The sequence below is a fragment of the Cervus elaphus genome, chromosome 27, assembly GCF_910594005.1.
Source record: "Cervus elaphus chromosome 27, mCerEla1.1, whole genome shotgun sequence".
Classification (NCBI taxonomy): domain Eukaryota; kingdom Metazoa; phylum Chordata; class Mammalia; order Artiodactyla; family Cervidae; genus Cervus; species Cervus elaphus.
Window position 1 is genome coordinate 49,260,488 of NC_057841.1, and position 14,562 is coordinate 49,275,049.

The following is a 14,562-nucleotide window of genomic DNA, read 5'->3' on the forward strand; positions in this document are numbered from 1 at the left end:
AATGAATATTCAAGACTGACTTCCTTTAGGATGGACTGGTTGGGTCTCCTTGTAGTCCAAGGGGCTCTCAAGAGTCTTTTCCAACACCACAGCTCAAAAGCATCAATTCTTCGGTGCTCAGCTTTCTTTATGGTTCAACTCAGAAATGAAAACAATCAATAAGGACTAAATTTACCAAAAAAAAAAAAAAAATTATAAAGATTAAGAAAAACAAAAACAGAAAGGAGACTAAGAAAAACAATTAAAATATAAAACACATAAAAATTATCAAGCAAACGAAAAAAACAAAAAGTAAAAACAGAAAAAATATATATATTTGAACATAGAAAAGGTTAAAAATAACAAAACCACCACCAACCACCAAACAGAATGAAACACATAAAAAATATACATTAATATCTTCCTGGGGCTTCCTAAGGACACTCTATCAGTGTCTTACTTCCACAGTGAGCCACAGTCAACCCCTGCCTTCCTAGGTGGCTTTTCGATATCTCTAGGTAGGTTTCTAGACCTGCTGGGGGCACTGTGGGGCCAGATCACTCTGACCTGGCCCAACTCCCACATGTACCTGCCTCCAAAGTCCACTGCTGCTAAAGCTAGACGGGTTTCAGTTGTAGGAACACTCACTGGCTATTCAGATATTCCAAAGATGCAAGATTTACCAAGCCGATTGCAGGGATTTAATCCATGGCTTGCGCAGCTGCATGGAGATTCTAGCTCCCCTTCCTCTGTCACACTGCCCTTGGGCTCAGCTTGGATTTTGGCCCCAACTTAGCTTGTGTGGCACCCTCAGGGGTCTGTTCCCCACCTGGGCAAGAGGGAGCAAAAGCAATGGTCGATTGGGGCACACCCACTCACTCAGGCTGGAGTGGGGTGAGGCGCCCACAGCTGGGGTGTGTGCTGAGCGCCTGTGGCGTGCTCACTCTGGTGCAAGTCCCTCCCTATGCCCGTGGAGGCCGCCCACCACTTGCATGCCACTCAACACTGGTGCCTCAATTCCGAGGCAGATGACACTTCCTCTAGGGGCATTCCTGGCCACAGAGCCCCTCGATGACGTCTCCCCTGATGTATCCACACAGCCAACAGTGGTCCTCTTCCCAGACCCAATCTCTTAATTCCATGCTTTAACACTGAGCGCCTGCCAACACTCAACTCTTCGTATTTTTCACCTCATTATACTTCTGAGCTGCATTTTTATTGACTTCTTCTGACATATCCTGAAATGTCTTGATATTCGAAGTGTGGTCCTTGAATCTGGAGCCTTCTCACCTCTGAGCTGTTTAGGAATGCAGAATTTCAATAACCACTTTAAACATATAGAATCAGAACCTGCTTTTTAACATCATCATCCCCAAGTGGTTTTTCCAGTAGTCATGGACAGATGTGAAACTTGGACCATAAAAAAGACTGAGTGCTGAAGAACTGATGCTTCCAGACTGTGGACCTGGAGAAGACTCCTGAGAGTCCCTTAGAGAGCAAAAAGATCAAACCAGTCAATGCTAAAGGAAATCAGTCCTGAATATTCACTAGAAGGACTGATGCTGAAGCTGAAATTCCAATACTTTGGCCACCTGATGCGAAGAGCCAACTCACTGGAAAAGATCCTGATGCTGTAAAGATTGAAGGCAGAAGGGGGGGACAGATGATGAGATGGCTGGAGGCCATCACTGACTCAATGGACATGAGTTTCAACAAACTCCAGAAGATAAGTGAAGGACAGGGAAGCCTGGCATGCTGCAGTCCATGGGGTTGCAAAGAGTCGGACACAACTGATCAAGCAAACTGAACTGAACCATATGATTTGCACGCACATTAAAGTTTGAAAAACATTTATACTTTTCATTTTCTTTCAGATGTGTCTAATCTGTACAGTTTTCAATCATTTTTACTTCTTCAAGTTCTATATGGTATCTTTTAGTATTAAATTGGATATACTTTATAAATTCATTCCTTGCATGTATTTTTCAGTCTTGTCTTTCACTTCACTGAACAAGCTAAGATGATCATTTTACAGCCTGTCCCTGATAATTTCATTACCTAAAGTCCCTGAAGGTTTTTGTTGTTTCATTGTTTCTTCCTCTTGATCACTGTAAACTGAAGTTTTTTGTTTTACTTCAAGCAGCTCATTTGGTTTGGAATTTTCTTCTGGGGTGAATGTACGTTCTTCCAGAGTGACTCTGTATTTATATCTGCCAGGTACCATGGGGCACAACCATTATGGAGGGTCACTAACTAAATTTTCAGGCTGAAGTTTTAGTCAAAATATCTAACACTATGCATTCAAGCTACAAGACTGTGTGAATATGAAGCCTTGTGGTAATTTTCCTCCTTAGCTAAAAGCTCAGATTCCTTGTGATTCCCTCGTAGACTAGGATTACTGCTACTTCATCTTTATACTAAAGGTACAGTCCTTTGGGCTCTGGTTCTATGGGGAGAAGATCACATAGTAGATAACTTAGGACCTCTGAGATTTGCTTGCTATAATCATGCCCCAGAGCCTGTGAAGACCAAAGTCAGGTTGCTCTGGTCAACAAATAATTGGTGAAGCCAACTACAGCAGAGTTTTGTCTTACTCTCTAGATACCCCATTTTACTTCTTCCTTGAGAATTCCTTGATTTTATACTAGCTAATCAATGCTTCAAAGCTTCTTTTAAAACATTTTTTTTTTTAAATATCTAAGACTCTTAGCTGTTCCAGCAGGAGACTGACTAGGTTCAAATAGGTGCCTGTTTGATCCCAGCCAGTTGGACAAAATCCATTGTTATCAGGCAATTTTTCAAACTGCTGGTTGACACAACTTAATGTGTTAGGAAACCAATGTAACTAACGGGTCACACTCAGAATTTCAAAACAGAAATAAATATTAGAATAGAAAAATAGCTATGGACTCTGCAAGAACTAGACACTTCAATTTAATGTGTCAGGAAAGCAATGTAGAGGGTCACAATCAGTATTTTCAAAAATAAAGATATTATAAATAACTAGCAAAATAGATACCTAAGTGAGCAGACCCATGAACATTCTGCAAGAACTAGATATGTCTCAATAAACACTACAGCCAACTGTGACAAACAGCACAGGAAAAACAGTAAAGAGCATGTGATGAATATATAAATGGAAGGAATAGGTCATTTAATCTTTTGTAGAATGTTATTCCATTTGATTTTCTAGCATATGAAGGTCAACTTCTATTAGAAGGGTTCCTGCTATATTATCTGAGTTTTATATTAACACAGTTTGTAGTTTATCAAGCTAAATGCACAGATTTATAATCTTCTGTTGGTAAACATGTCATTACTATGAGTTTCAATTATGGTAAGTTTGTTTTTCAGAAAGATCATCAACAATATTTTTAAGTGGAAAATAAGACTTGAAAGATATTACTGTATCATATTTCTTAACACTGTTAGCAATGTGAATGTATTTATGACAGTGGCTTAAACAAAACAAAATCAGAGTGTTATACATCATTTTTCCATCACAGACTTTTAATCACTACATTCCAGGAGAGAAATTTGAAACATAAAAAGTTAGTGACTTCCCTTCCATCCAAGAAGAGATTGGCTTTATCCTTCTGCCTGCAACAATCAAAATATCCTGAAAGTATATGGAACAACTGCTTCTTAGATGCTGGATATCAGGCAACAAAGGACAGTGATTCTTGAGAGCGGAGCCCTACCACTGCCCCAGCTCATTACCTCGCGAGTTTCCAAGCTGTAGCACAGTAGAGAAACCCAGGCAAAGGCCAGCAGATCCTCTGAATTTAGGAAATGGAGCTGAGAATCCAGAGACAAGGGTGGTGAGAATTTGCAGGACAGAAAACAGAGACAAGGAGCTAAACAGAGAGGGATTCCTTCTAGAATTCATCACAGTCGCTATCAATAAATGCAGGTAAGTAAATTATATGATGGGGGAAAAAATACAAAAGAATTAAGAGGGAATAATGTCAAGCACATAGCAGAAATGGTGCCTATTCCCAACAGCCACAGTCTAAGACCTCACAATTCAAGAAGCACTGCATATAATAACCAGGAGGGTCTTGCCTCATTATTGTGGAATAGCTAGCCTTGGAGAGATCACTGTTCTGGAGGCTCCTAAAAAAATCATAAAACCAAGACATGAAAGAATCAAGTATTTCCAAGTAATATAACTGCATCTCAAAACAATGCTCAATTCATTCATACAAACACAAATATATTCAGCACAACATAAAATTTACAATGCTTGGCATCTAAACAAAGATTACCAGGCATATAAGTAGTAGAAAAACACAATCCATAATGAGGAAACATACCAACCAACCAAAATCAAACCAGAATGGACCCAGATGTTAGAATTTGCCAACAAGGACAGTAGACCAGTTGTTATAATTTTATTCCATATATTCAAAGACTCAATTAGCAACTTGGAATATACTAAATATAGACCCTAAGTGAATTTCTAGAAATGAAAAATATACTGAATGAAATTACCAGATAATTCATTAATCATACTTTACTTAAATGTTAATGAAGTCATATATGCTTTTTAAATATGTAAGGACCAACACTGATTCCTAAAATTTCGTTTTTAAAATATAGTGTGTATATTGAGACATAACTTAGAACATATTTCTTACTATGGTCACATTTGAAAGTTTTAGAATCACTGACGTAGGGCCTTGTAGGTCATGGTAAAAACATTAGATTTACCCAGAGCGAGCCAGGGAAAACATTGAGGATTTTGAGCAGCGCGGTTACATGATCTGAATTGTGTCTTAAGAAAATGAACTTGTGGGGCCTCCCTGGTGGTTCAGTGGTAAAGAATCTGCCTGCCACTACAGGAGCAAGGGTTCGACCCCTGGTCTGAGAAGACCCCACAAGCTGTGGAGCAACTTAGCCCCAGTGCCACAAGTACTGAGCCTGTGCTCTCGAGTCTGGGAACTGCAACTATGCTGCAACTACTGAAGCCTGTGTGCCCTGCTGCCCGTGCTCTGCAACAACAGAAGCCGCTGCAATGAAAGGCCCATGCATCGCTATCAAAGAGCAGCCCCAGCTCCCCTTCACCAGAGAAAAGCCCATGGAGCAACAAACCCAGCACAGCCAAAAATAAATTAGAAAAAAAAAAAAAAACTTGTTACTGCGAGAAATAGGTATAGAGAGACAGGGATGAAAACAGTAAGATGCTTCCTACCGTTACAGTAGTTCAAGTGAGAGAAGACACGCAGTAGCATGACTGCCCATGTGGCCAAACTACGTCATAAACTGCTGAGACAAAACAAGGTTTTCCTCAAGAATTAAAACGCTGGGCTTTTGTATCCCCAACATGGAAATGCTATGAAGAGACAGCTAATCAGCTCTGAAAATGTGGTTTCCCCAAATCATTATATAAACCATCAAGACACCAGTACTACTTCACATTCCACGTTTTAAAAAACTAAAGCTCTCTTTCAACTTTGCTGTTGTTCAGTTACTCAGTCGTGTCCGATTCCTTGCGACCCCATAACTGCAGCAAGCCAAGCTTCTGTCCTTCACCATCTCCCAGAGCTGGCTCAAACTCCATATCCACCGAGTCGGTGATGCCATCCAACCACCTCATGCTGCCGTCCTGCCTCCTCCTGCCTTCAACCTTCTCCAGCGTCAGGGTTTTTTCTAATGAATCGGCTTTTCACATCAGGTGGTCAAAGTATTTGGAACCTCAGCTTAAACGTCAATCCTTCCAATGAATATTTAGAACTGATTTCCTTTAGGATTGACTGGTTTGATCTCCTTGCAGTCCAAGGGACTCTTAAGAGTCTTCTCCAACACCACAGTACAGAGGCATCAATTCTTTGGCACGCAGCCTTCTTTATGGTCCAGCTCTCACATCCAAACATGACTACTGGAAAAACCATAGCTCTGATTATACAGACCTTTGTCGGCAATGTTTCTGCTTTTTAATATAGTCTGAGGTTATTGATATTTCTCCCAGCAATCTTGATTCCAGCTTGTGCTTCATCCAGCCTGGCATTTCCCATGATGTACTCTACATATAAGTTAAATAAGCAGGATGACAAAATACAGCCTTGACGTATTCCTTTCCCAATTTGGAACCAGTCCATAGCTCCAAGTCCGGATCTAACAGTTGCTTCTTGACCTGCATACAGGTTTCACAGGAGGCAGGTAAGGTGTCTGGTATTCTGAAATACCAATACAACTTTACTGCAATACTCAGAGCAGCATGGCTGACCCAGGTACTTGGCCCCTTGGACATAGAGATTACAGGCAGAATTTCCCCAGCCTTACATATACAGTAGGCTGAGTCTACAACGGGTCCTAGGCCTTCAGGTTTAATAAACACCTACTGGCACATTCTTGTCCCTACTGTGCATTTCCCTACCCATCTCCCATTCCTGGTCCTCACCCCTGGAAGAGTTTGGAGTCTATTAGGTTAGTGAGCTCACTTCCTCCAAAAATCCCCAGCTCCTTTCAGCCATCTGCCTTCTCTTCTTTCCCTCCCTTGTGAATACCTGTTGCTCAGATGTCAAGTGATTTCTACAGTCAGCATAAGTCAAACACAAATGACAACCCACCATTTCTTCATTCACAAGCATTTATTGAGCACCTACTATATGCCACACGGTGTTTGGCTCTGGGATGCAATTGAAATATCACCCCTGCCCTCATGGAGCTTACAATCTAGCAGAGGAAACAAATACACAGTGAACTAAAACATAAAATAAACACAGGTTGTGCTATCTGCCACAAGGGATACAAACAGTGATATGGTTAGGATATTTAGGAAACACTTTTTAGATAGAATAGTCAAGGACGGCTTCTATGAGAAGATGGTTAAAAACTGCACATGAAGTCTGACTCCCTGCTTATATGCTACAAGTCACTTACCCTCTCAGAATCTGTTTCCACATTTGTAGAATGGAAATTATCACATAAAACTTGACCAATGCTCCTTATTATGAATCACCATGAAAAATCTTCAATAACTTCTTGCTATTGCTATTTTACAAGGTTTTTCATGATTTCTAACATAGTTCTCTTAACAATCCTTAGCAAACTTCTGGCTATTTTGGACATTTTCAGCCATCTCTCTATCTGTGTGCTCCTGTAGCACCCTGACTCCACCTTTAACCACTGCACTATGATCTCCCTATTCACTTATCTATATGGCTTTAGTTAGTTAGTATTACCCGCTCAGTCGTGTCTGACTCTGTGACCCCATGGACTATACAGTCCATGGAATTCTCCAGGCCAGAATACTGGAGTGGGTAGACACTCCCTTCTCCAGGGGATCTTTCCAACTCAGGGATTGAACCCAGGTCTCCTGCACTGCAGGTGGATTCTTTTATCATCTGAGCCACCAGGGAAGCCCCATCTACTGGGTGACAACTTTGGTGAAGGTAAGTCTCTATATATACTGGCATATAATAGCCTCTCAAATATTTAATGATATGAGACTTTTATAAGCCAAAAGCGGCAGCCAAAAGGTGGAAGACATAGAGGATAGAGGGAAATTCTCATGGAGGAAGGTCCTGAGGACAACAGAGGACATAGGAGTCGAAGGTTCACAAGGTTGAACTGGCCTTTGGCCCAACTCATTCTCTGAGGCTGGAATAAAAGATGAAGGTAAGCACGGAGGAAAAGAAATCATGCTGAAGTCCTGAATCTTCTGATTGAATTTGGAAACAAGATCACCTGCTAAGAAATGTGTGTTCTGAACAGGAGTGGTAGGCTGTCATCAAACACACACACAAAAGACAAGAAGTCAGTGTTAGCGAGGATGTGGAAAAAAGGAAACCCTTGTGCACTGCTGGCTGGAGTAAACTGGTGCAGCTAGAATGGAAAAGAGTATGAGGGATTCTCAAAAAATTAAGAAGTAGAATTACCATATGATCTGGCAATTCCACTTCTGGGTATTGTAAGTCAAGTGACTTCAAAGAGATATATGCACATCAATACTCACTGCAACATTATTTTACAATAGCCAATGTATATGGAAGCACCTAAGTGCCCACAGATGAATGGGTAAAGTGCATACATACATAACACAGCCATTAACAACAAAAAAGAAATCTTGCCATTTCCAACAACATGCATGGATCTAGAGGGTATTATGCTAGGTGAGATAAACCAGAGAAAGACAAATATCATATAATCTTGCTCCTATGTGGAATCTAATCAAATGAAATGAAAATACTCATACAGAGAATAAATGGGTGGTTGCCAGGAGGGAGGGGCTGGAGAGGAGAAGAAATGGGTAAAGGTAATTAAGACACATAAACCTCCAGTTATAAAATAAGCCACAGGAATGAAAACATACAGCATAATACATTACTATAACTTCATATGGAAACAAATGGTTACTACACTTATCACGGCGATCATAATACATGCAAACATCAAATCATGTAGTCCATCTAAACTTAACATAATTTTGTACATCAACTATACTTCAATTAAAAAAGAAAAAAGGAATATTTGCATTAATTGATGAGAATGGGGAAAGAACCATGCAGTGTCAAGTCAAAGGACTGGTAGGTGACTGAGAAAGGGGTCTGAGGACATGCTGAAGGATGTGATAATGAAGTTGGATAAGTACAAAGAAAATAGAGAGGGTTAAATAGGGAGTTTCAATGGAAGAAAATGTTGAAGGCAAGATAACCAAAAATCTCACCAGCCAGTGTTGGATGGATCATCTGTCAGAACATGAAGTCACTGAGAATACGACAGAATCAGAGATGGCCAAGTACACTGTTAGGAAGTGAGGCCTTCAGCAAATCAATGGGAATGATCGATGGTAGGAGCAGAGGTAACTGACAGTACAACTTCTTGACACGGGCAACAAAAGGGCAGATTTTTGTCAGAAGCCTTGGGAAATTATTTAGAAATTACAGGACAGAGGAAGGGCAGCCACCACCACCTCCTGAGATAGGTGGAATGTGGACACAGCCCACACTGGTGAGAGCTGCAGGCTATGGCAGGCCTTTAGGAGACAGCCAAATTCGTTATGACAAGGCAGTTAAGTGCAAATTCAAAAAAAACATCAACTTGCAGCCAAGCGCGTTTAAGGGAGAAGAGAGGGTGGACAGGGGGCTTCCCCGCGGCTCAGCAGGTAAAGACTCCACCTGTGACGCAGGTGACACGGGCTACAGTCCAACGGGAGCAAAGAGTCGGTCATGACTGAGCGACTGGGCATGCACAAGCGCAAGAGGGGGAGGCAACTGGGAGAGACCAGGACACATACAGAAGGGAGACAAGTGAGAGTAAAAATGGAGGCAGAGCAGCTTGCACTTCTTAAGGCTGCACAACAAAAATAAGCTTCTTGAAAACTGCCTTTCTGAAATCTCATCTTAATCATCAAACTCACCATTGTCTCCCCTTAATGACTATTGTCCATTCTACCTTGAGAAATGGACTCAGCTCTTATTCCTACATCCACTTAAAATCTTGAGTCTTCCTTTGAAATGGCTCCATCATCCACTCCTTCCTTATTCCTGCAGCCATCACCTGAAATCAGTTCTCGTCATTTTATGTCTAGATTACCACGCCAGTCTCCCAAATAGCCTACCTAATTAGTGTCACTTCAGTTGAGTCATAAGGCTTTTGAATTAATAGGTCTGTTTCAGACACCCAAGTCCAACTGCAAAATTTGTTTCTTCATTTGCAACATAAAGACAACACTACTTTCCTTTGAAAGACTGCAGTAAGGAATGTGACATTTTCTAAGTTTCTTAGCACATCTCTTAGTAGCTAAGAATTCCTGATTTTTGAAAACTTGTTGTAAGCCCTTTGAACAATGGGACCAGATCTGTTATACCAGTCTAGTCCACATACACTTTCAAAACACAGCGAAATCTTGTTGAATGGTTTGTGAAGGCCAAAATAAGTGGGATATTTTATAACACAACACTCTTCATGTAAAAGATTTGAGCTATGAAAACATAAAAGCAGCTTTAAAATCCATTCAAAAAGAAACAGTTCAGGAAACAACATGGTATGCCAATCAAGAAAGTAATACCTTGAGCAAATGAAGACAGCAATCTGCTTTTTCTTTTCCTAGAGCTACCCTGAGAACACCAAGATGGGGTGGGAAACACACACGAAAAAAAATGAAAAAGCAAAGCTTAGCTCTGCTTTTGTTGTTGCTTTAGCCTTACCACTTTTCCAGTTTGAGTTGGACTGCCTTTGGCTCAGAAGATCCTACTGGCTTTGGGGAACTCAGAAAGGCCAAAATGGAGCCTAAGGGAAGAGGAAAAAAAGAGAGAGCTGGCTACTAAGGGCTGGCCCCAGTGAAAGGTGGTTTCAGAAAGTCAAGACTTTCTAACTAAAAATGGAAAACGTAGTGTAACAATGGGCTACTTCATAATGCAAGTAAAAATGTGTGAAAAATCATTTGGATACCCTTATAAGCAGGTGTTTCTGGAACATATCATATAGATATATTTGAAACTGAAACATCCCAGGAAAATCTCTGCCAATTATCTCCAAATCAGTTACCCCAGCTCACCAAGGTCAGAGGTGGAAGGCCTTAATGCAGATGCCTGCATACAGTTAATGGTACATATTCTTGGAAAATATGGTTAGATAGTTCTTCTCATACCAAATGGTTAGCAAAACCACTTGGAGAAGTGCTGTGCACCAAAAACTACAGAAGTATTTACATCCTTGACTCAGAAGTTCACCTCTAGGAATTTATCCTAAAGAAATAATTTATGCACAAAGACACGCACTGCAAGAGCATCATGAGATACAACCTAAAATGTCCAACAGGGAAAGGCAACAGAAAGCATGGCACATCCATACAATGTAGTTTTTAGTGACATGAATAATGCCTGTAGACTGAGAAAAAAAAATCAAGATACAAATTACACACAGAATGAATAAAACTATGTAAGATCACAAACATGTAGCAAAGTGACCGGCAAGAAACATTCAAAACTATTTAAGTGCCCTTTCTACAAGCATGTATTACCAACACAAACAGAAAAAAAAAAAATACTGAATCAGGTAAGCATTAAAGCAGAATGGGCATTTTTATATAGCCTTATTGATTTCTGCTAGGAACTGGAGTGTAGTTCCTAACAAAAAAGTGGGGGCTTATAAACCAGTCATTCTTTAAAAAGCAGAGAAATTATTAAATTTCTTTCCTGTAAGTTTCACCATATTCACGCAGAAAAGTAGCAGAAAAGATGGTGAATCAGGTTCTGTCATGAATTACCAACCTAAATGACACCTCCATGCTCCCACAACACATAGACCCAGGGTCACAAAATACAACGTCAGGCTCAAGTTTTAAATGGCACGCTGCCCTACATTTTCCACGATGAAAAAGATTAGGAAAATAAAAAGTGTTTACTTGGGGCAGGCGGAGACTTTTTTCACACCCATTGGGGGCCAGAGAGAAATGAAAGAGTTGAGAACTAATATTTTATAAAATTCAACTTTACTTAAAAAGCCAAAATGTAACTAATAAATACTTTTTTGACAGAAGAAAAGCAGACAACTTGGTTACTAGATGACAGATGTTCAGGACTGCTCTGAAGGCAGAATGGCTGAAACAGTCTGTTTCAAAACAGTCTGTTGAGCTATCTTTCCTCTGAAATCCAACCTTTCTTCACATCCTTTTAAAATTCTACCCTAGGGAAATTTGCTTTATACCCAGTTATGGATCTCCTTATTTATATTCACAATCTTTCACTTAACCATGGTATTTCCATTCTAGCTTTTTGGACTCTACGGTTTCGTTTGGCCTTTATAATCATCCCACAACAGATGCTGAAAGAATTTATACCTTCTGGGCAGAAATGGAAACAAACTCCTAAAGCAGCTTACCTAAGAATCAAAAAGTTAGTCGATATAAGCAGACCTTAGGCGTGAAGCTACATTCAGTACCAATTATATTGTCATGAGTTACCAAAACAAGGAAACATAAAAACACAGGCTGGCTAAGTGTTTGTAAGAGGTTGGTAACTGCAGTTCCTTTTCTTAAACATCGTCAGATGGCAGATGGTTGGCTGCCATCTACATAACAGCTAGAGAAGACCTCCTCTGAAACGGAATTATACTTGGTTGAGCAGGTATCTTGGCTAGTAAAAGACACTACTACAAAGGCAGGGTCCCAGTAAAAGTATTTGGTGACCATACTAAAAAAAGGACAATGGCTTAGTAAGCATGCTGTTGTCATAGAGCCAAAAGCATAATAAAAGGTACTCACCTTCAAAGATACACACATAAAAGTCTCAATTTTAAGATTATAAACTTAAAAGTATATTTTAAAAAATGTGAGTTGCCTGTATGAGATAAATTAAAAATTTATGTAATTTAGTGTAAAGCACCAAAAATGAACAATAAAACTGTTCACATAAAATAGTGAAAAGAAAACAAAGTACAACTATAACAGCACAGCAGTTATCAGTTACAAGAATCAAGTAAATGAACTAATTTCTTTTTTTTTTTTCATTGACCTTGTAAAACTCTGTGGGTTAAGCTGGGGAAGGGAGCGTCTCTGAGAATCTAATGGATAACAAAATGATAACAAATATACAGCATTTCTTTATTAACAAATTATACCACACAAACCAGGTTACTTTTTCTGTCTGATTACAGAGTTAACAGAACTTGCATCCACATTTAGAGCAGCAATGTAAAATTTTACCAGGAATAAATTCTGTGTATGGACCAAAGGACTGCAACATGTCCTAAGAATTTAAAACTGGCAACTATGATGTAACGACTGCAAGATTCAGGTTTGTTTTCCATGTTTTTAACTCTCCAAAAGGGATAATACAGCCAAAGAAGGGATGATGTAGAAAATCACAGGAAATTAAATGAGTACAAAAACAGCAAAAGGGCGTGAGAACGCGAGAAGGTGTGGAAACCAAGCCGTGAGAAGGCAGCTCCCTGGAGCTGTACCAACCCCGACTGTCCCCTGTCCTGTATGAAACTGGCGACTCTGCATCTGGGCATTTCAGTCTGAGAAATCAGCTAGATTAATGATTTTTAAACAAAGGTTTACTTAGACACAGCTTAGGGAGAGAAAGCAAAACATTAGGAAAGTAATAACTCCTTGAGAAATCAAAATTGTGCAGCCAAATGAAAGCAAAGTATAAAATTTGGATAAAAATGTTTCTCAGGGTAAAATTCAGCTTCCTTAGAGATTTAAAATCAAACACATAGTAAGAGTGGTTTTCAATGTGGGTTTCAGGCCCATCCTCTCTTCAAACTTTTCTTATACTCAAACACTTCTAATTCTGTTTTTAATCTTCTGTGGTTTCAGGAAACATTTCTTTTTTTAAAAAACAGGAAATCTGATTCCACCTCCATCCCTTTGTTATTGTTTATTCTTTAAATTTAAAAATCACTGCTATGAGAGAAACGAGATTATGACATACTTTGTCAGTATTATTCATCGCAGATTTGAACATTATCCTATAAAACAAACAAGTAAAAGAAGTTCTTAGGAAGAAATTAAACTTTGCTATTCCCACTGCCCCTAAATCTGTTCTTCCACTGCCTCCATGCTCTCAATATTTCTGGACAGTGTGAACAAAATCTTAACAAACATTCCAGCCACACCTCAATCCAAAAAAACATTACAGTCAACAGTCGCAGAGAATTTCTTTTGAGAAGGTAAGCCCCTAATTTACAGACATCTCTAGAATGAGAATGTTCAATTACCAAAAACAGCACACATTATGTCAGGGCAGACTCTGCATAGTGTTCTTCAACATAATCACTAATAAGGAGCAGCCAAATCCCAGAACTCCACTCCGCACTCACGGGCACACAATACCAGAGTGGAAACAACCAACAGGGGAAATGCTTAGCACATAGGCCATTCTTCTTTGATGGAAACGGAGAAAAGTGGAACCCAAGCTTTGGCCACTTATCTAGACTTCATTACTTCAACAAAAACAGAACAAATCCATGGAAAGGACTCATTTGGCAAACGTAACTTCTTTCCGCATATTTTTCCTTCACATCAGGTTAAACGAGAAGTTGTCATTTTAGAATCACTGATTACATCTTTTCTTAATTAGAAAAAAAGTGTACTTGAATATTTACATAATTTTATTGCTGTGTATTACAACAAAAAAAATTTAACTGATTTGTAGAATCTATCCAGTATTATGAAATTGAAATCCATCTCTCAGGAGGATATAGTTACAGCTGAATGTATCTGATGCTCAAAGAGTACACCAAGAGTAAGAAAAATCCTTGCATGTCATGTGGTTCTTGTTGCGGTCATCTGTGTTCATCTCTCAGAAGGCAAACGAATCCATCTGACATTTCAATAAATATCAAAGTAATTAGCAAAAAAATAGCTTCCACGGACCAGAGATCCAAGAAAGAGCAGTTCTGATGAATGATTCCTAGAATCGAGCGAGTCCTTCTTCAGTCCAGTGAGATGACGTCAGGAATGTTACTCCCACTGCTGGCTATGACCCCTGTCTCACTCCTGCCGCTGGATGAGCTAACATGAGTACTGCTTTCATGGGGGCTGGTGGTGGTGACAGACGTGCTGCTTGCTGTTAAGGGTGAGGTGAGACTATCCAAAAACATAGGAGGACAGTACTGCTTGAAACA

At 39.7% G+C, this 14,562-nt stretch overlaps 1 protein-coding gene across 7 annotated transcripts in view; it reads right to left on the minus strand.

Moving 5' to 3' along the window:
- Nucleotides 1–6,553: 6,553 nt before the first annotated feature.
- PIAS2 (protein inhibitor of activated STAT 2) overlaps nt 6,554–14,562 on the minus strand; it is a 100,292-nt gene continuing 92,283 nt past the window's right edge. For 4 of the 7 annotated variants that reach the window (XM_043888736.1, XM_043888739.1, XM_043888738.1 and 1 more), the window contains one exon: nt 12,506–14,553. In XM_043888736.1, the coding sequence (XP_043744671.1) occupies nt 14,371–14,553 (183 nt within the window). In that variant the 3' untranslated portion in view covers nt 12,506–14,370. Of the gene's footprint in view, nt 10,216–12,505; nt 14,554–14,562 lie in introns of those variants that run through there. The other 3 variants (XM_043888744.1, XM_043888737.1, XM_043888741.1) reach the window with 3 other exon arrangements.